Source organism: Mesoplodon bidens (genome assembly GCF_964165515.1).
Source record: "Mesoplodon bidens genome assembly, chromosome: 7".
Lineage (NCBI taxonomy): Eukaryota > Metazoa > Chordata > Mammalia > Artiodactyla > Ziphiidae > Mesoplodon > Mesoplodon bidens.
Window position 1 is genome coordinate 105,225,663 of NC_138164.1, and position 21,479 is coordinate 105,247,141.

General features: G+C 39.2%; 2 protein-coding genes across 3 annotated transcripts in view; both read left to right on the forward strand.

Moving 5' to 3' along the window:
• Positions 1-13,768, forward strand: part of ZFP91 (ZFP91 zinc finger protein, atypical E3 ubiquitin ligase) — a 35,812-nt gene extending 22,044 nt beyond the window's left edge. The window contains exons 3-11 of one of the 2 annotated variants that reach the window (XM_081239770.1): positions 1,992-2,201; positions 2,457-2,493; positions 2,851-2,955; positions 3,872-4,006; positions 4,791-4,841; positions 5,266-5,344; positions 7,165-7,279; positions 9,494-9,593; positions 9,951-13,768. In XM_081239770.1, the coding sequence (XP_081095896.1) occupies positions 1,992-2,201; positions 2,457-2,493; positions 2,851-2,955; positions 3,872-4,006; positions 4,791-4,841; positions 5,266-5,344; positions 7,165-7,279; positions 9,494-9,593; positions 9,951-10,461 (1,343 nt within the window). In that variant the 3' untranslated portion in view covers positions 10,462-13,768. The remainder of the gene's footprint in view (positions 1-1,991; positions 2,202-2,456; positions 2,494-2,850; positions 2,956-3,871; positions 4,007-4,790; positions 4,842-5,265; positions 5,345-7,164; positions 7,280-9,493; positions 9,594-9,950) is intronic. The other variant, XM_081239771.1, reaches the window with a different exon arrangement.
• Positions 13,769-13,845: 77 nt separating this feature from the next.
• On the forward strand, positions 13,846-20,886 carry CNTF (ciliary neurotrophic factor). The gene is made up of 2 exons (XM_081239792.1): positions 13,846-15,698; positions 16,944-20,886. Exons 1-2 carry the CDS (start codon positions 15,585-15,587, stop codon positions 17,430-17,432), a joined length of 603 nt encoding a protein of 200 aa, XP_081095918.1. The 5' UTR covers positions 13,846-15,584; the 3' UTR covers positions 17,433-20,886.
• The last annotated feature ends 593 nt before the right edge of the window (positions 20,887-21,479 follow it).

Sequence of the window (21,479 nt, forward strand, 5' to 3'; positions counted from 1 at the left end):
TTAAAGGCACCCATGACCTACATGTAAAAGTCCTTGATTACTAGTCTCAAGACAGGATTTTTAAATCCAGGTCTGCTTAGATAACTTTGTGATCTTGAACAAGTTGTCTTCATTGGCATTCCAGTTACTTTAAGGGGAAAATTCATTGGATTGTACTTAGACTAGTTAATCTTTAAGATATTTTCAACTGTAAACTTTTTATTATTATTATTTTGATACTTGAAGTAGCTCAGATAGTAGAAAGGTAAGAAAGGCATTTTAATGGTGAAAGGGAAATCAAAGGAAACGTATATCTGGTTTAATAATTATGTCCGTTTATTTAAAGTTCCCACTGCTATTCATATCTGCATTTCAAATGAATGTTATTTCATTACCTTAATATGTTCTCATAAAACTTTCAAACAATGTAGTTAAAGCTGAAATATCCCCCAGTCACCACCTTGTTCCATAGTGGAAGAAATTATAGTTTTTCAGATCATTTTTTTAAAGGTTAAGCAAAAAAAATTACCATACTATATGTGTGTGTGTGTATGAAGTTTTATTTTTTCCATTTAACAACATTTTTGCCAGTAATTCCATGTCATTCTTTACAGATACCTCCATATGTTTTATTCTATCTTGGCGATATATCATGGTTTATTTAATAAACAGTGGCTCCTTAATGTGGAGAGTTAAGTTGTTTCCATCTCTTGGCTATTATAAACATGTTATAGTGAACCTCCGTGTGCCAGTTTATTTTCCTAGGGTAGATACTTTGAGGTGGAATTACTGGAAGTATTTTTGGACCTTCCCTGGAAGGTGACCAGTATTTATCTCAGTTTTTTGAAATCTGTCCAGAAGTGTTGTGATATATAGATATAAATAGATAGATTTATTTATTTATTTATACCACGGGTATACACACATATATATAAATATTTGGACATTTTATGGATGTGGGTTTTATAAGTGTGATTGTAGTTTTGTAGGATAAATTCCTAGTAGTTGAAATTAATGTGAAAAGGTATATGTACTTACAATTTTGATAGATGTTGCCAAATTGTCCTTTATAGAAAGGTTTTGCTGGTGTTCACACTGTTATCTCTATTAAGAGTTCCTATTTTCCTACAGCCTTGCCAATACAAACATCTGGATCATTGCCAATATGCTAGGGGAACAATACTACAGCAATATGATTTTCATTTGAGTTTCTCTTGTTATGAGTGGATTGAACTTTGTTGTCAGTTGTTTTTGTTTGTTCATATATCTGAAAACCATATGTTTTTACTGAGTTGCCATTTTTCTGTTGGGCTGTTAGACTTTGCTTATAGAGGAATTTGCCATGCAGAAAACTTTATGTTTATATAGTCAGATGTATCAGTCTTAAGACCTAAAATTCTGTGCTATTCTTAGAAAGGACTTCCATTCTGAGATTATTAAAAGGATCTTCCATGGTCAATATAGGCTCACTTTTACTAAGTAAAATTATTGAAAAGAATCAAGGGAAGGCATTCCTACCATGGAATTCCTCTTTATGGAGTTCCCCTTCAGTACTTACTTGAAGCGTTATTTGATTATTAAATCGTCTAGACATATGCTTCCTTCTTATAGTAGATCTGGTCATCTTTTTGGGACCACTCACTCAATTTAGTTTCTTCTGTCTTAGATCTAAAGGTTAAAATATAGAACAAAAGATTAGATCTTAGGTATATTTCTCTTAGCATTATTTTTTAGTATATATATAAAATGTACTATAAACGTAAAATGACTGCTTTGCAACATACAAAGTTTTTTCTTTAGACTGATGACAATAAGGACAAGTTTTATCAAATTTTCCTCTCATCTTGTTGTTTCTATTATATCAGTAAAATTCTGAGGTTCCCCCCCACCGGGTGGGGGGGAGAAAAAAACATTTATCATCTTTCCATTGACTATATTTATAATAGTAGATATACAGAGATTGTTATTGGTTAACTATAAACTTTAAAAGAATGGTGTATGTTTTCATTTAGATCCCAAGGAAGAGAAAGAGGAAGAAGGTTCTACCGTCCCTCAGGAAGTTTCCGTTGCTGCAACTAAGCCTAGCCGGGGCTGGCGTAGCAGTACCAGGACATCTGCCTCTCGGCATCGTGACACAGAGAACACCCGAAGCTCTAGGTCCAAGACTGGTTCATTGCAACTCATCTGCAAGTCAGAACCAAATACAGATCAGCTTGATTATGGTACAGTGAATATAGAGTATGGTTATTTGATAACCAGTTGCCTGTTGATTTTAAATGTAATGTTGAACATTTACCAGAACAGCTTAACTTTCAGGGGTAAGTGTGGTGTTACAGGAAGGATTCCTTTTTGATATTTTGCAGATAATTCTCCTTTTGTATAATTACCCTAGGCCGTAATTTGGTTTGAGTCTCTTGGCTGCAGAGAGAAAATATTTATACCTACATAGATAAAGTTTTGTTTTGGCCTTTTTCTAGATGTTGCAGAAGAGCATCAGTCTCCAGGCGGCATTAGGTAAGAAACTTTTCACATTTAAACCCTGGGGGACATAGAGCACAGTCACTCATGTCACATGACTCAGAAGTTGTTTTCTCCTTGACAGAGGTGTCAGTTGTTGTTTGACTCTTAGTGTCACTGAGCTATCATTTACGGAAGCGATAGCGTGTCTAGGATGTATGTGTGTTTTGTTCCACTTATTATCCTTGAGGGCAAAGCAGCTAGATTGCAGTCCAACTACACCATATACGAAGGAAAATCCTAGATACCTTACTGTAAGTCTTCAGCGCTCCCTCTAAGTAAATTACCGAATAAAATCAAGTCAGATATAATTCGTACAGCTGGAATTTCTAGTCTCTATTTGCGTCTTTCTAGCAGTGATGAGGAGGAAGAGGAGGAAGAAGAGATGTTGATCAGTGAAGAAGAAATACCCTTCAAAGATGATCCAAGAGATGAGACCTACAAACCCCACTTAGAAAGGTATGTCTCCGATTGGTCAGTGAAAAATCAGTTAGGAAAGCATTGTTGCATGCTTTTATTTCACCTTGTCGCCAAACTAATGGATATGGACTTAATTTTAAATGAGTAATTAATTATGCTCTTGTTTTGCGAATCTAACCTTATCTTATTACTCCCTCATACTGCCCTCTCTTCCATTTATAGACCTTTGTTTTGATCATATTCAAATTATTATGATGTCTGCCTGTTTTATCTTAAGGTGTCATGAATTGCCTGAATACTTAGAATTTTTTACTTTTGTTTTTCTTTACAGCTATAGTGGGATTTGATGCTAAGGCATTGTTAGCTTGCGGAGGGCGTGGGTCGTCTCAAAGGCTCTAAATATATGTATGATGTACATATGAGGAATAGCTGGCTGGAAACCACATTTCATGGACTGAGGAGCATAATTTTATTTTATTTTATTTTATTTTTTAATTTTTTAAATTTTGCGTTTATTCATTTTATATATTATGAACATATTCTTTTTTTAAAATTTATTTAATTTATTTATTTTTGGTTGTGTTGGGTCTTCATTGCTGTGCGTGGGCTTTCTCTAGTTGTGGCGAGCGGGCTTTCTCTAGTTGTGGCGAGCAGGGGCTACTCTTTGTTACGGTGCACGGGCTTCTCATTGCGGTGGCTTCTCGTTGCGGAGCGTGGGCTGTAGGCGTGTGGGCTTCAGTAGTTGCGGCGCGCGGGCTTAGTTGCTCCGTAGCATGTGGGATCTTCCCGGACCAGAATTGGCAGGCGATTCTTAGCCACCGTGCCACCAGGGAAGCCTGAGGAGCATAATTTTACAATAAATCATTGATAACTCCTGGCTTTACCCTTTTGTCACAGTTGTCCTTGAAAGGGTCCTTTGCTGGATACCAGTATTGAAATGTATTTGTATTTTCAGGGAAACCCCAAAGCCACGGAGAAAATCAGGGAAGGTGAAAGAAGAGAAAGAGAAGAAAGAAATAAAAGTGGAAGTAGAGGTAGAGGTGAAAGAAGAAGAGAATGAAATTAGAGAAGATGAGGAGCCTCCTAGGAAGTAAGTAGGCAATTCCTACAAAAAATGGAAATTTAACAGATTTTCAAGCCACTAGTGGAAACAGGGTAGGAGTGTGAGGAATGATATTGACATATACATAATTGCTGTCTCAAGCAGCTGACAATTTCATTGGAAAGACTCTGCTCAAAAGCTTCAAAAGTTTAATTCAAAGCAATACTTAAGAGACGTTCAGTTGAGTGGGTAGGACAATAATAGCTATAGGGATGCCGAGGAGGTAGAGGTAGCAAGAAAAGTATGGCAAATATGGATCCTCAGAAGAGGGGCAATAAAGCAAATGATGAAATAAGCTTGATCAGGTGAAAACTTTTGGCTAGCAGTTATTTCCTGTTGCAGAAATAGCTTTTTTTCAGTGTGTAGGCTTTTGTCTCTATTGCAAGGAGAGTATAGTTTATGTTCTTAGGGTTTTTAGATAATAGACTCGTTTATTCTACTTTTCAAATTGATTAAATATAAGTGATAGACTTTTCACTGAAACAAGTCTTCAAGTAGTAACCTTGAGGTTTATCCAAATCTTCCATTAGAAATGTGTAGTTTATGAAAGGTATATATTTTAACTTGTGGTGCAGACTTATTTGTGAGTGAAATTGCTTCAGAGTGAAATCATTGTTTGGTTTGCCAGATATGTCTTTGGCTTTATGTATTCTGGGTTATCCTATGTTTCTGCCACCTGCTGTTTGGTCTTGAGGGTATGTCCTCAGCTCTCCTTTACTATATAAGCTTCAATCTGAAATATGTGGACAGTTACTCTGCTCTTTAATTATAGGAGAGGAAGAAGGCGAAAAGATGACAAAAGTCCACGATTACCCAAAAGGAGGTGAGTAATTTATACTCATGCTGTGTTGTGCCTTCTTTCTGGTGGTGGGCACTTCACTCACATGTTCAGCCCTCATAATTATCCTGTGGGAATGGCTAGTTAAAAATTTCACAAAAGCAACTTCATTAGTGTCCTTGATGCAGAGTTACTATGTTTTTATTTCCATTGCAGGATCTTAAAATTTCTAAAAATTTTAACACTTCTTTGCCTTTTGGGGAGTTACTAGTTTGTTTTGTGCTCTTTTTTAAAAACTCTAAACATCTGGCAATTTTTGGTTACTTCTAACATAAATTCTGTGCAAGCTATAAACTTAGAGATTTTAATTCTTCATACTGTAAAATACCTATTCCCTATAGTGCAGTTTGGCCACTGTGCAGGCTGCCTCTTTTCTGTTGCTAACTTTTCTCCTACATATTGCTAATAGAAAAAAGCCTCCAATCCAGTATGTCCGTTGTGAGATGGAAGGATGTGGAACTGTTCTTGCTCACCCTCGCTATTTGCAGGTCAGTGAAGTTGTTAAATAAGGCGGCCTTGCAGGTTACGTTCCATTACCAGTTCTCATTCTTCATGAGAGTTTACAATTTGTGGACTTGTGTAGGCTTTTTCATTAAATGTGTAATGTCAAGGAAAATCTTTTTGTAAACATCAGATTACTTCAGTTGAGTTTCTGTTGTGTTTTTTTTTTAAGTGATTTAGAACCTGAGCTTAAATATTTCCTTGGGATCTTGGAATATTCCAGTGTTTTTCATGGTGTAAATACTCCTGATACAAGAAATGATTGCATAACAACACACCAAGACACAGTGGAACAGATTTTATTTTAATGTGTATTTTTAAAGAATAAAATTAGCAACTAAAACCAGTGACTTTTTGAATCCTATTTAGAATAAATTCTAAAATGTTTAGTTTTTAGGTTTTTTGTTTTTTTAAGTGAGCAGGGTTTTTTTTTTTTTTTTTTTTTTTTTTTTTTTTTTTTTTTTTTTTTTTTTTTTTTTTTTCTTTTTGCGGTATGCGGGCCTCTCACTGCTGTGGCCTCTCCCGTTGCGGAGCACAGGCTCCGGACGCGCAGGCCCAGCGGCCATGGCTCACGGGCCCAGCCGCTCCGCGGCATATGGGATCCTCCCAGACCGGGGCACGAACCCGTATCCCCTGCATCGGCAGGCGGACTCTCAACCACTGCGCCACCAGGGAGGCCCAGAGCAGGGTTTTTAAAAAGTAATTTTATATAAATTGCTGTGCATTCTGCATGTTTTAAATTTTTTATTTTTTATTTTATTTTTGGCTGCTTTGGGTCTTCGTTGCTGCGTGCGAGTTTTCTCTAGTTGTGGCGAGCGGGGGCTACTCTTTGTTGTGGTGCGGTGGCTTCTCTTGTTGCGGAACACGGGTTCTAGGCGTGCGGGCTTCAGTAGTTGTGGCTCGCGGGCTCTAGAGCACAGGCTCAGTAGTTGTGGTGCATGGGCTTAGTTGCTCCATGGCATGTGGGATCTTCCCGGACCAGAACTCGAACCCGTGTCCCCTGTATTGGCAGGCGGATTCTTAACCACTGTGCCACCAGGGAAGTCCCATATTTTTTTTAATGAGTAAAGATACAGCTTGTACTTAGGTCTGGCAGAAAACATGAAGGTGAAATACTAATTACTAAAGCTTAAGAAGTGTTTGATCTTTATTTAGCAGCAAGTATAACATAAGACTAAGGCCTTACTTTCTGATTCTGGTTCTATTATAATAATGATAGCTACGCTTCTTTTGTCATGTACTATTTGCTGCACTAAGCACCGTACAATATATGATCTCTGTATTCCCACAACAACACTACAACACAGTTATCATTACCTCCATATAATACTTCCATATGGAAGTATTAATATTCTAAGATCATGCTGCTAGTGAATGACAGACCCAGACTGGAATCACCATCTATCTGTTTCTGTAGCCTATGTTCGTAATCTTTTTTTTTTTTTTTTTTTTTTTTTTTTTTTTTTTTGCTGTACGCGGGCCTCTGACTGCTGTGGTGTCTCCCGTTGCGGAGCACAGGCTCCGGACGCGCAGGCTCAGCGTCCATGGCTCACGGGCCCAGCCGCTCCGCGGCATGTGGGATCTTCCCGGACTGGGGCACGAACCCGTGTCTCCTGCATCAGCAGGCGGACTCTCAACCACTGCGCCACCAGGGAAGCCCCATAATCATTTTATTATACTGGTTCCTGTTTGTATACAGAGTATTTGGTTTTCCTTCAGCACTTTTGACTTAGCAAAGGAATGAGCTAAGCTAAGCTTTCTGGAATCCTTAATTTTTATCCCCCTTCACTTTCTTTTACTGTTTTAGCACCACATTAAATATCAGCATTTGCTGAAGAAGAAATACGTATGTCCCCATCCCTCCTGTGGGCGACTCTTCAGGCTCCAGAAGCAACTTCTACGACATGCCAAACATCATACAGGTATTTTTTTAATAAAATGTTTATCAAGTAGCTAAATTCACTGATTCAGCATCACCAAGTTTGTTTTACAGCTAAGAAACCAGAGTCTGAGCAACATTAGGTAACTTGCCTGTGGTCACACAGCTAGTTTTTAGCAGAACTGGGGTTTTCTAATTCTGCCTCAGGTAAATAGATACTCGTAGTAACTACCTGGACTGAAAATGAGGAGTATGTGGAGAAAGCTGAAACGGGACGGAGGTCTGCTCAGAGTTCATGTTACCTACTGAGAAGCTCCCGACTTCTGCTCCTGTTGGAATCGTAAAGGCTAGCTACTGAATTCACATGTAACCTCCTGTCGGAGCTATTGACTCAAAAAGAGAAACTGAATGTCTTTGTAATACATGTTATAGAATGGATTCAGACCTCATTCATTCATTTTATCCACTTGACAGTCTCAGTGCAGTGTAGCTAATAGGAACAAATTGGGCTGGGTATTAGTGGTAATTGAGCACATGCCAGACACTTGATTATTTGTTATATGTTATATTCTTAATAATCCTTGGAGGGTAAGACTAGGAATTCCAGTAGCAGAGATTTCATGTCTCTTGCACAAGGTCATATGGTCAGTGTCATATATATACCCTTTCCATCATTTACTAAATGTGTGACTTAGGAACGTTACTTAATTTCTTCTCACTTTTCCTCATTTGTAAAATAAAGCTAATAATGTTACCAATAACACTGAGTTATTACAAGGATGAAATGAGATAACCTATAAAGTGCTGTTGACTGCGCAGGGCCGGGCACCTGATAGCACCACAATTTAAACTCAGGTCTTAATCACTCCAAAGTCTACTGTCTTTGCATTACACTATGTTTCTTCAGAGAGTATATGCCGTCTCCACTGTTTCTTGATAGAAGCTGCCATTTCTCCACTCCTTCTCCCTGCTACACTGTTTTATCCTATAGAAGAGTAATTTTTGAAAACCAGTTTAGACTGTTTTAGTTAAATATTACAAGCCTACTATGACAAACAGTGTTTTAGAAATTCAGTCCATTCTAGATATTTATATTTGGTTGATACAGTTTTATGATGTCAGTGTTAGAGAGTTTTCCTTTTCCAAATGAGTGTTTACTGGCTCCCTTGAAAATATAATTTATTTAAGCAAGTGGAATGCCCCACATGGGTTTGTCGTGCGACTGTGGAGCTGGAAAAGTGAACAAGACCTGAGAGATACTAAGAAATTGTCCCTGAGTTAGAAGTATGCATTTTTAGACCCTACCACTCATTATGTAGAACATAGACCAGCAAACATTGGCATCACTTTAGCTCCATTTAGAGATGGAGAATCTCAGGCCTTGCCTTAGACCAACTGAATCAGCATCTGCATCTGATAAGATCCCCAGGTGAGTTCTCAGTACATTCAAGTTTGAGAAAAACTTGACTCTTCTCCCACACTTGGTTTTAGAACTGTTTGGGATGGAATGTAAGATTAAATTGGATACTGTTTGCCTTTTAACTTATCCTTGTGTTTTTACTGTGACTATTTCTAGTAATTTTTAAGTGAAAGGCATAGAAAATGGGTAGTGGCCATTTATTCAACAAATGTATGTTGAGCATCTGTTTGTCAAATTTCTCCCCAACCAGTTGATAAGAAATTAAGTCCAGTGTTCCTTTGCCCCATAGAATTTTTGAGAGAAGTTTAAATTGTTTATCTTGGGTAACTTTTTAAAAAATCTGAAATAGAAGATATGAGTAGCACTTTATGTGTGGGTCACTTTTCTTTAGGGAATGCCAGCTTCTTTTGTTGTTGTTGTTGAACGCCAGATTCTTTATATGTAAGCATTCAGCTTTCACAGTCTGTGAAAAAAGCTGTTTTAAGAATAAAAGCTGTGTAAAATATAGTTGTTTACTTGCTAACCAATTTATCCAAGGTCTGGATTACTGGTAAAATTGAGATTAGGATTCCAGTTCTCATATTTCTGTCTAGCTGTGTTTTTTATTTTTGTTTTTTAAAATAGGTTCATATGCTACTGAATGAATGGACTAAAAAGAGATAAAAATGATATTATTTAAAGTTTTGTTTATCCAAAGTGGTTATACATTAAAAACAGTATTGCTTTTCCTCGAAATTCACCTGCCTGATCATCTGCTTACTTGTTGTAAGTTAGGAAATAGTACTTAAGACGGATTCTAAATGGAACACTAAATAACCACATTATTTTTCTTCTTAGATCAACGAGATTATATCTGTGAATACTGTGCTCGAGCCTTCAAGAGTTCCCACAATCTGGCAGTGCACCGGATGATTCACACTGGCGAGAAGCCATTACAGTGAGTGCTTATTTACTGGTGAACATCTGGGGTCTAAGTGCCTATACCCCACTTGAGGGTTAGACCCTTTACAGTCATTTCAGCTGGCACTGCTATTTTACTTTTACCAAATTAAAGAGTGGGTATTGATTAGGGGAGCTACTTAGTCACGTTTTTCTTTTATTTTCCTCTTTTTCAAACAAACGGGAAAAAATCAGATTAGTTTTCTATCTATTAACTTTTCCTAATCTTTCACATGAAGTATATATTACTGACTGTTGCTTATAAATGTGACCTCTAAATTCTCACCCTGACGCTAAATGAGAGGTTTCTTTATTTCTCTATTTGATCAGCCATTTCCTTTTTCACTCTCCTTAGATGCGAGATCTGTGGATTTACTTGTCGGCAAAAGGCATCCCTTAATTGGCACATGAAGAAGCACGATGCAGACTCCTTCTACCAGTTTTCTTGCAATATCTGTGGCAAAAAATTTGAGAAGAAGGACAGCGTAGTGGCTCACAAAGCAAAAAGCCACCCTGAGGTGCTGATTGCCGAGGCTCTGGCTGCCAATGCAGGCGCCCTCATCACCAGCACAGATATCTTGGGCACTAATCCAGAGTCCCTGACACAACCTGCAGACGGTCAGGGTCTTCCTCTTCTTCCTGAGCCCTTGGGAAACTCCACCTCTGGAGAGTGCCTCCTGCTAGAAGCTGAAGGGATGTCAAAGTCATATTGTAGTGGGACGGAACGGGTGAGCCTGATGGCTGATGGGAAGATCTTTGTGGGAAGTGGCAGCAGTGGGGGCACTGAAGGGCTGGTCATGAACTCGGATATACTCGGTGCTACCACAGAGGTTCTGATTGAAGATTCAGACTCTACTGGACCCTAGAGGAAGGGAAGACTTGGGGCCCTGGGACAGCTGAGACTTTGTATTTAAAAGACAAAAAGGACAAAAAAAAAATTTTAAGCATTTAAAATCTAGTAAAATAACTGAAGGGCCTGCTCTTTCCATTGTGGATCACAGCACACGTGCGCGCACACACGCGCACACACACACACACACACACACACACACACATCCCCTCTTCTCCCTCTGTTGTCCCCTTTATAAAATTGATGTTGCCTTTACCAGAAAGCTAGACAAAGAAAAAGCAGCAGCAGCTCTTAAAGTAACGGTTATTCTTATACTCAGTTCCAGCCAGGCAGACTTCCTGCTCATCAGCAGATCCCCCTTTTCAGCCTGTAACTATGATGTGCTCTGGATCAGCTTTTAACTCTTAATAATATATTAATATTCTCTAAACCCCTTCTCCTCCTCTACTGCTTCCCTATGGTTCTGGCTTCTATCCCCTGCAGCACATTTATCTTCAAAGTATCATGTAATTCTAATCTCTGGAGGCTGGCAGCTTGACTTGGCACTTTAGGGCCCCTTAGCAGGGTGAGCTGTTAAAACAGCACACATCTCTCACCCCCTTTCCCTCCATTCCCCCTGGGTTTAGGAAAGGAAGGATACATGGGGACCACCTCCTGCCTCTTCACCTCATCACCTTCCTCAGTCCCCCTCCCAACACCTCCATAAGGTTCTCAGTGGTGCTCACTTGCTTTGCAAGCAGGCTCCCAACAGGGAGGGAGCTACCGTCTACATGGTCTCTCTGACCATAAGACAGGGTTCTATATCAGTGAGACAGAAAAGTCCCAGACTAGTGGCAGAAATTTGCACTTTGAACATGTGTGTTTTTGTGTTGTGGAACCTGAGATTCCTTATTTATTAACAAAGTCTGATTTCTCTTTTTTTTTTTTGGTCGCTATATTTTGTGGGGCTGGGAGAGATTAGATTATTCTGACATGGGGTCCTTTGCATAAGAGGTACTTGTAGAAGGCAAGATATAGGGTTGAAGAAGCACAGCCAGCCTCTAAAATCATAGCTTTCTAGTGGCCTTTAAAGAAAGCTGGTCCTCAGCACTAACAAAATCACTACAGTAGCCTAGTGCTTTTCCGGAAACCTCTTTAAGGAAGTATGTTAGGTTTGTGGTAATTAGTGGTCTGAGTTTTTAGAGCATCAAGATTTAGGAATTTTGAGGGGGTCAGGAAGGTTGTTCAGGGTCTGAATTACAGATAAAAGGTTTTCTCTTGTGAATTTGTTGATTTTCTCTTTTGTCCCCATCATTTCTTTATACAGACCTCCCTATTATCCCAGCTCTGGCCCCTTGCTTTGCTTTTCCTTTTGCTTTTGCTTTTGCTTTGCTTTGCTTTGCTTTATCATTGGTTCATTCCCGCTCCCAATTAGTGAAGGACACTGCCATCAGTGAAGGAATAGTCTGAGTCATACAGTTGTAAGTAAAAGAAAATTGCTCTGTTTTGTTTCCCTTTTAATAACACTTCAGAAGAAGAAAGGCCTCAACAAAGTTAATAATCTGTATAATGCTTTGGCTTTCACCTGAAATTGTAGGAATTATTTCCCTCGAGGTAGGGATTTTCATGGGGTGGATTACTTACTGCTGTCCATGGGAGAGACAGTTTTGTACAACTCCATAACTTCCAGAAGACTAAAAACATATTTTGGCTCATTTTTAGAGAACTAGAAGGGCAGTCTATCCTACGTACCTCAGAAACTGGAATTAAAGGCTTGCCCTATTGTTTGTCAGAAATGTGTGATGGCTGTTGGAAAGAATGAAGTTTTGCTGAGAACAAAATAAGGAGCAGCTTGTTTTTCACAAACACTAAAACTACAAAGTTTATCAGTTTTCTCTTTTGATTTTTTTTCCCCAAAAAGAAGGGTAACAAAACGTCGTCTCTGAAAGAGGCTTACTTTACACCCACTGGTGTCAGTGCTTGGGATGCCAGGGAATAGGGAGTGAAACACCTACAGTGAGCAGTCTTAAATGTACTGTTGTTTCTTTTCGGTGTTGCAGATTTGCCATCCCCTTCAGTGTGAGGGTAGAAAATGGAACAAGGTTAGGAGGGATATAGAGTATGCTTTCCTGCCCACAGTAAGGATTTGGAGTTGACTTTGGTATGTTGAGTAAATTTGAAAATATAAGATTGACTGGATGGGTCTACAACAAAGTTCCACTCCTGTATTAAGTCCATTTTGTACTGTTTCACTAGCTAGCATCTATACCCCACCTTGCTTTTTGTCTTCGTCACATTTATCTTATCCTTTGTTTCCATAAATTACATTTGCAGTTGTTAGTCATCAGATGTTTTAGCCACCTACACAAAAGCAAACTGCATTAAAAAAAAAAAAAACTTTATGAGATCTCTAGGGAGAATATATTCTTCCCTGTGTCGCACTCCTCCCCACCAGAAGCAGCTAGTTAGTTCTCATAATTAGAAACTTTCTCCTTTCTCCCTTTTTTACTCATCTTCATTTGCCTGTAATTTGCTTCAATAAATTATAGCAGTTTGCGATAAATTTTAAAATATTTTTCATGGACTTAAGATTTTTTCCTTTTGAGAAAAGGGGTGCTAGCAAAGTAAAGAGTTGGTTAAAGTAAACTATCTTATACTAGATTCTTTTCCCTTTTCCTTTCTGCTCCTCATACGTTTACTTCATTGTCCTTCTAAGGAACTCTTAAAATTCTACATTTCCTACTCTTAATCAAATTCTGCTACCTTTTTAATAACTCTTCCCACAGCATATTCTCCATCTTGAGTCAGCGATTCTAAATTCTGAAAATGTACTTGATACAAATATTATTTCTACAAGATACAGAAATACATCTTGTAGAAATACATCTTTCCCCTTGTTTGTGGTTGCCCAGGGTTATTTTGCAAAATTGAGACTTAATATGCTTCAGAGAATTTAGATAAACACTGGCCAAGATTACTGGGAGTAAAAAATAGATACATTGAGGTATGGAAAAGCATTCACATAGAGCACTTGAACTTCCTTAGAACCTGTTTGGAGAAAAAAATATAAAGAGTGTACTAAACCTAACTAAGGTTATTACAGTCTGGCTGTTCGAAGCACCATTTTTCCCTCCTGTCTTTTTCCCACTTTCCAGTGTACTCAAGAAAATTGAAAAATTGTAATGAATCAGTTTAAAATATTTTATTTCCTAGAAGCCTTTTTTGCCTGTTGTAATATGCAGGACCCTTCTCCTTTGGTGGGAGAGACAGGTAGTTACCTGAATCTAGGTTGAAAAGGTTATGTAAAAAGAAATTATAATAAAAGGGATACTCTGCTTTTCAAATCCTTGTTTTCTCTTAATCTAGGTAAGGCATATCCAAAATAAATATGTAAAGAAGAAAAATAAAAGTCTTCATGGAAGCAACTGGTCTTCCTTGGTTGTACTGAGTTGCAGTTATCCTGGGGTGAAATAATTGATGCTGCCAAATAAGAAAAACAAGTGCCCTCAGAGCAGGTTTTATGTGGCAGATACTGTTGTTTGCTCTTGTTGAGAATCAGGTAGTTAGCTTTTGACTTAGTTCAGTTCTTGATTTCTAATGGCTGAGATGCCATATGATTCTATGATCATTTGACAAAGTTGGAAATCCTTTCCATGTTTCAACCTTAGGAAAGGTGGATTCTTAATCTAGTAAAGAGAACGTTAGGGAAGCTGTGGGGTTAATTTTGCTCTGATGATGACAAAACCTTGATAGCATTTAATATCTGTGCTTCTTCACAAAACTCAATGTCCATACAAAGTTAAAAAAAAAAAAAAAGAATCCTCCTACCTTAAAAAGCCTACTGTGACAGCCACCCCGGCCTCATTTCTTTCTCCCCTATGTCCCTTGATTATTGTTTATGTATGGAAATTTCCCCCTGAGAAGGCATGTGTTTCAGTTTAGAGGTAATGTCCATGATATAAAATAGTGAAAACTGATTCATTTGGGGATGAAACTTGTAACTCTTACCCAATTGGTATCGTCCTCTAACCTACAGAGTTAAATGCAGTAGAACAACAACTCTCCAAGTGCTTTTAAACTCTGCCTTCATTTCACAGTCCAGCTCATTCTCTTATTTTGTTAAGAAGCAATGTGGTATGACTGGGATAAGGAAGAAAAAGAAAAGCATGTTGTCACTTGAGTGAGACTGCCTCAGAAATGTTACCAAGTCAGGGTTGGGTGTTTCCTGTCCTTTGGAAGAGAACAGGCCTAAAACTACCTTCCTTATCCTATAGCTACAAGGAAGGCACCATGATTGAGATTACAGATGCTTCCTTAGCTGATTTTTAATCAAGTGTAAATTTAACTTTAAATACTCAGCAAAAGGATGGGAGTGAAAAAAATGCTGTATTTTTACAGGATCTATTTCATGTAAACTTTGTGGCTTGGAACAAAATATGAACTACCTAAAGAATGATATTGGAAACTCAGTGGGAGGAACAGTTCTAGAATCAAAGACCTATATTTAACTTTTGAACCTAGTTATTGGATTTTGTGCACATTATTTAATTTCTTTAAGCCTCCATTTCTTATGTAAAATGAGGAAACTATCTTGTAGAATTATTCTAAAGATCAAATAAAGGCTTTAAAGCCGTTAGCAGTGTCTGGCCTAGGGTAGATGCTTAATGAATGGCAGCTGTATCAATAATAATACCTTAATATTATTGAATAATTTACCAGGCCAAGAAAGAAAAGGACATGGGGAGCACAGGGAGGGTGATAATAAAATGAACTGATTATAAGTGTATATAAATAGATTCCATCAGGCAGGGGTGTCATGAGGATCAGTGTGATAATGACCTTGTCGCCAAGTGCAAAAGCAAAACAATGACATGAAAACAAGTACGCTAGGCCCTGAGTGGAGGAGAGAATTGGAGGCAGACGCTGCAGGACAGAAAGCTGAGTGAAAAGGGGCCTTTGATTCCACAGGCGCAGAAATCCACAGCCAGGAATTTGCTGCCACCTCTGAGTCAGGCGGGGTGGGGGTGGTGGGGGGGTGCCGAATTCCATTAGTAGGGAAATGCCCAGTGGATTTAGCCCAAGAGTCACATTTCTTATTTGGACCAGTATAGACAGAAACAAATCCAGCTCACTTATTTTCCGGGACAGTTGAGTTAGGGGATGGCTTTCACAGAGCATTCACCGCTGACCCCTCACCGCCGGGACCTCTGTAGCCGCTCTGTCTGGCTAGCAAGGAAGATCCGTTCAGACCTGACTGCTCTTATGGAATCTTATGTAAGTTGCCTATTTTGCTGTCGTCTATTTTCAGTTCATCTCTTCTGATCCAGCCCTTAACCATCATATTCCAGCCCCGTTATCAGTTACAAAAGCCCTAATCATATAGTCATTTATATATTGGGCACCTGTCAATTGACATGGCCCCTTCCCTTAAGGAAAGTCATATGACCTTTTCTTTCTCTAGGCTATTCAGGAGACATGTTCCTTGAATAAGAAAATATACATGGGGTTCTGTGTAGAATTGGCTTTATGTCCTGGAGGCTGTTGCTAATTTGATTACTTGTCTGAATTCTGCCAGAATAGATTAATCATGAGGCCTCTAAGCTTGGATTCTTCATGTACATTGTTCTGATTTTTTGAACTTAGAAACGAAAGATGGAGTTAGGTTTATAGGATTGGGAGAAGAGCAGTGTAAACCAACCAGTTTCTCCTATTACATTATTAGCCACCCTATACAATCAAAAGTGTTCCTGTGTCTAAATAGAAAGGTCACCTACACTATCAAAAAAGTCTCATAGAAGAATCACTGGGGACCTGGGGAAGTGTCCGATTCTTAGGGAGCTAACCATGGATCTCAGGTTTTCTGATAGAGGAAGATCCCCCTCGGTCTTCATCTAAGGCCTGCTGTGGAAACACTCCAGGCCCCCGTGGAGAGTTCTGAATTTGGGTTCTCTGAGTATTGGTTTATCTTCATAAAACTCCAGCAGTCAGAAATCAGATTCTTTGAAATACCAATTTGTTAAAAAATAATTGCCATTGACTCCTCTAATAAAGGACTGTCCTCACCATTGACAGTGAGCAATGGAGAAGGCTGTTAGAGAAATTCTACGATGCCTATATTTTAGAGCTTAGGTGTGGCCCGTGTCTTCAGGTATATTTAAAATACTTAAACTCCAGTATGATTATAATACTCCAGTTGCCAGCAGGGAGTGTCAAGTGGGAAGAAAAATTATTCTAGACCAGTCAGTGGTTTTCAACCTTTGGAACCTAGTGAAAGCTGCACATTGTCCCAAGAAAAATGAACAGGTAGTCAAAGCAGTATGTATAATTTCTGGGAGGATAGGTTCTTCCTAAAGTCAGTCAAGGTTCCCAAATGAAGAGTTCCTCATCTAGACTCTATTTTCTTTACAATTTGGATCCTTGACCAGGGAAGTGAATAAGATTTTATATGAGATTTAGAGATTAAGTGAGAATGGTGGAGTGATTACAGAAGATGTGAAGTTTTTCTGTATCCTTGACCAGGTGAAGCACCAAGGTCTGAACGAGAACATAAACCTGGACTCTGTGCCTGGTGTGCCAGTGGCAAGCACTGATCGGTGGAGTGAGCTTAGTGAGGCAGAGCGACTCCAAGAGAACCTCCAAGCATATCGTACCTTCCATGTTATGTTGGCCAGGTTGTTAGAAGACCAGCGGGTGCATTTTACTCCAGCTGAAGATGACTTCCATCAAGCAATACATACCATTCTCCTCCAAGTCTCTGCCTTTGCTTACCAGCTGGAAGAATTAATGGTGCTCCTGGAACACAAGATCCCTTCCAGTGAGGCTGATGGGATGCCCCTTATCGTTGGAGATGGTGGTCTCTTTGAGAAGAAGCTGTGGGGCCTAAAGGTGCTGCAAGAGCTTTCACAGTGGACAGTGAGGTCCGTCCATGACCTTCGAGTCATTTCATCTTGTCAAACTGGGATCCCAGGACGTGGGAGCCATTATACTGCTAAGGACAAGAAAATGTAGCAGTTACCCCTCTCTCTCTTACTTGCTTTCTCCTCTAGTGGCATATATATAGTTTTCTGAGGCCTCACTTTCCCATTCTTATTTTTGAAAACCTTTAAAACCACAGGCATTTTCATCAGCTAGGGTTGGAGACATGGACAAATGGGTGTACAGGTTTAGTTTGGGGTGGGGAGGGATGTGTGAGTGTGTGTGTGTGTGTTGGGGCCATAAGGGAGTGGGGGCAGGGACAACATCCTTCCACCTCAGTGCTGTGATCTTTCCTACCCACTAAATAACCTTTACAGGCATTTAACAGCCTCACATATACTTTTAACTTTAGTCCTGGATGACTCTTCTGAGAAGACTGAAATAGTGAATTAAAAATCATCGACTCTAGTCAATTCAAACTCTTGGATAATAAAAACAGTAACTAACATTTTTTGAGTACTATACTAAAGCAATATGTCAGGAGTTTTATGTATATCATAATTTTCACAACCCTGCTGAGGGAGGTGGTGTTATTTCCATTTGGCAGATGAAAAACAGGCTCACAGAAATTTATAACTCGTTCAAGGTTACCCATCTAGCAAATGGCACCCTGATCTTTCTCATTCCAAAGCCTAGTGCCCTTCGCTTTAAGGGCCTGATTATGAACCTCTATCACTGCACCTCTTTGCTGCACAGGGTTGGAAAATGTATCCATGTAATCTATCCCCAGCACTGAAAAAGCAACCCCCAACTATGTCCTGATAGTGTTAAAGGCAGTATTTGTTGCCCGTATTTGGCAAAGAAGAGAGTAGTGGAGATCTTAAGATTAGTCCACCAGACTTTCGAACTTTGGAAGCTGGGAGTGTGCAGTCATACAGCTTGCTTTCAAGTATCCACTGATGTTCTTGAGTTTGGGGTTGGGAACAGCTTATACCAAGTTACCTCACATTTATTGTAATCAGCAATGCAGTGATACAGGCACTGTAACCCGGGCATTCATGGACAATGGGTAAAATACTGCTCAGGTTAAAAAGTCACAGAACTCCCTCACCAGACAGAGTCTCTGGACTTAGTCATGAGCAGAGAATGAGGCGCACTCTGTTCCCAGTGGGAATGCTAGTGATTCTGAAACAATATAGAGCAAAGCCTCCATACTTCAGAACAAAGGGCACAGTTCTGCATTTAATGTTCTTGAGAGAAACGGTATGAAAAGCACCAACTAGTAAATGTGGGCATTAATGTAAAAGGTCATTTACAGTCAGGCCTATGAACTCGTGGTGCAAATGGGAATCCAGAAGTTCTCAGGTGTATCATTTATTTCACACTACCAATTAATTCAAACTCAAGATCTTGGGTGGGGGGCCCAAATCAATTTGGTTCACGTATTTGAGGCTGCTATATTCTTAAAAGGACCATGAGTCAGAGGGGGCTAGCTGCCATAGCTTGTGTCCTTTCCTACCTGGGTTTATGTCCAAAACTCCATGAAGTCAATATTCTGAGAGGGCTCTGGGTGAGGCACGGTGGCAATACAGGGGAGGTCCGGCCCTGCTCCCCAGGATGCATCTGTGGAAACGGTTGTAGGCATACAGGAGATCAATACTATTGATGGACCTGAATCGTAAGATGGGTTTAAGCAGTGTGGAGTTGAAGGAGATCAGTGAGGGCCAGAAATAGGGAGGAGTTCAGTTGTGTCTCAGAGGTTGGCTGAGTACCAAACAAAGATAAAAGTCATGAGGGGAGAAATAGAGAAGAGTTGCCTGGTTAGAAGAAAATGAGGCAATAATAAACATTTGGGTCCACTACCACTAGAAGTTTATCGTTTTGTTTTGTTTGTAGTTTTGGTAATGGTATAAAATTTTGCAGTGAATGCATAGAGGCTTTTTTCATTCGAGCTTTTCCTTGTTTAAATTGTTTCTTGTGCTTAAGAGCAGTATTTTGATTGGTAAAATACTTGCTTATTAATGTGAAGCGCTTAGATTTATCTGTATAGTACTTTTTGGCTTTTCTATTTAATGAAGAACGGCGTGACTCAAATTTTTTTTAATACATTTATTATATTTATTTTATTTTTCGCTATGTTGTGTCTTCATTGCGGTGCGCGGGCTTCTCATTGCGGTGGCTTCTCTTGTTGCGGAGCACGGGTTCTAGGTGCGCGGGATTCAGTGGTTGTGGCGCACGGGTTTAGTTGCTCTGCGGCATGTGGGATCTTAGCCATAATAACAAAGACATAAGCGTGTGGCTCTGAGTTTGTAGACTTTGCATCATGCTCATCTAAAATGGATGAAACAAACTGAATAAGTGACTGACAATAGGCCATATACATATAACTCTATATATTAATAAGGTCTTAAAAGGCATAAATTTAGTTCCCATCCCCTAACTCTTATTTCATAAAGGGGATTCCTCTATCCCACTCCCTCCAGAAAAGTCCTCTCTATGGGGAGAGATTTAGTTCTCCTGAATCTGTCAAGGAATTGTATGTATGAGAGTTGATAAATACTTCATGCATTGATTTACGAGGATAATTTGGAAAAGACTTGCAAATTAGTACAAACTGAAAGTCCAAGTGTGGAATAAAATTGACTTTAAGACAATCAGGTTTTGAGGGAAGTGAGAATTTTAATAAAAATGGAAAGTGTCGGGTCATAGTCCTAGAATTGCTGTTATTTCATGCTGCTGTGGATTAAAGCCCAATGGATGACTCACTGTTGTGACCCCTGGTCAGAGAGGGAGAGGACAAGTAAATATTTGTGGGAGGCATATCTGACAAGTTGTTTAGAATGACTTCTGTTTGTGAATCCCCAACTCCTCATGCAGTAGCTGAGCAACTCCTCCTATTGAGTAAAATAGAAATGCAGGACGTAGAGGGGCCTCCAGCAGAATGAGAAAGGGATAGGTGAAGAGGAAAAGGAAAAAAAAAAAAAGTTTTTGGATATCACTTGAATTGATTTATCTGTGTGTGAGTGCGTGTGTGTTACCAACAGTGTTTGGGCATTTTAAAAGGGTGGTTTGTCCTGCCTCATCCTACCTCAGCTTCAGGCATCAGACCCAAGAACGAACCTTCTGAACGTTGGTACATTTAAAAAGTGAAAATGATAAAAATTTCATTGTTTCATTCAAAAGCTTCTATAGAGCTCTAAGGTCTGCAGATAAAGATGGAGTCAAAATATAATTTGATCTTTTGATGAAATATGTGTGGGGTGTGAGATAAGAAAATCCATGTGCATGTGATTCTTTATATAACATATTACTTTGATCGGTCTGTTTTGGGCAGATAGATGCAAGAATGAAAAAGAATAAAGGATTCAGTAATGGCTAACAATAAAGATTTTGCCTCAGCAAGACCACGAGTTGCTCCTTTTATTTCTGTATTAGATGAATAAGGGGAATTTCAAGTGATTTCAACACTGGATGAAATGTAATCCTCCCAGCCAGGGCCAGGCTCACTCAAGCGTGCTAGGTAAATCTCTATGATGCCAGGCCACTGGCATCAACTCCCAAGGCCAGTCAGCCTCAAAAAGGTAGATTCCCCCTACATTTATCAGCTAGCCTGTAGATGAGGAAGATTTCCTTTTATATGGTTTAGTTTCAAGTATTTGAACCCTAATCAAGCCTTTGAAACAGAAGGATCCTTACTAGCCTGTTTCTAGTTGGTTTGAAGGCAGAAACTAAGTTGAGGAAAATACACAGGAGAAAATATAAAGCATGGCTAAGAGTATTTTTATCCACATGTTCAAAGTCGTATGAAAGGGAATACTGCATTTACTTACTATGTCAGACAGCTCTACCCTGTCTTATGTCATTTGCTCCTCTTTCACAAACAAGGGAAATGAGAATGAGTGTTAACTTGTCCACGGTCCCTCCTCTAGTATATGACAGATTTGGAGAGTTTTGGCTCCAAGGCTCATTCCACTATAGCCAGCTGCCACGGTACACCTAGCAATCGAGATCATCTTAGACTGAAATCCATTCTCCATCTCTGTAATTCACTTCTCTTGGATAAAGCCAGCTACAGACTTGTACAAAATCACTCTCTGTCACAAACCCTATTATGTTTTCCAAACTTTGGGGCAAGTCACT

What these genes read in the sequence shown, in the direction of transcription:
- CNTF (XM_081239792.1), top strand. Translation starts at nt 15,585, where the DNA reads ATGGCTTTCACAGAGCATTCACCGCTGACCCCTCACCGCCGGGACCTC. An exon ending in CTGCTCTTATGGAATCTTAT is followed by an intron (nt 15,699 to 16,943) that starts GTAAGTTGCCTA and finishes ATCCTTGACCAG; the next exon opens with GTGAAGCACCAAGGTCTGAA.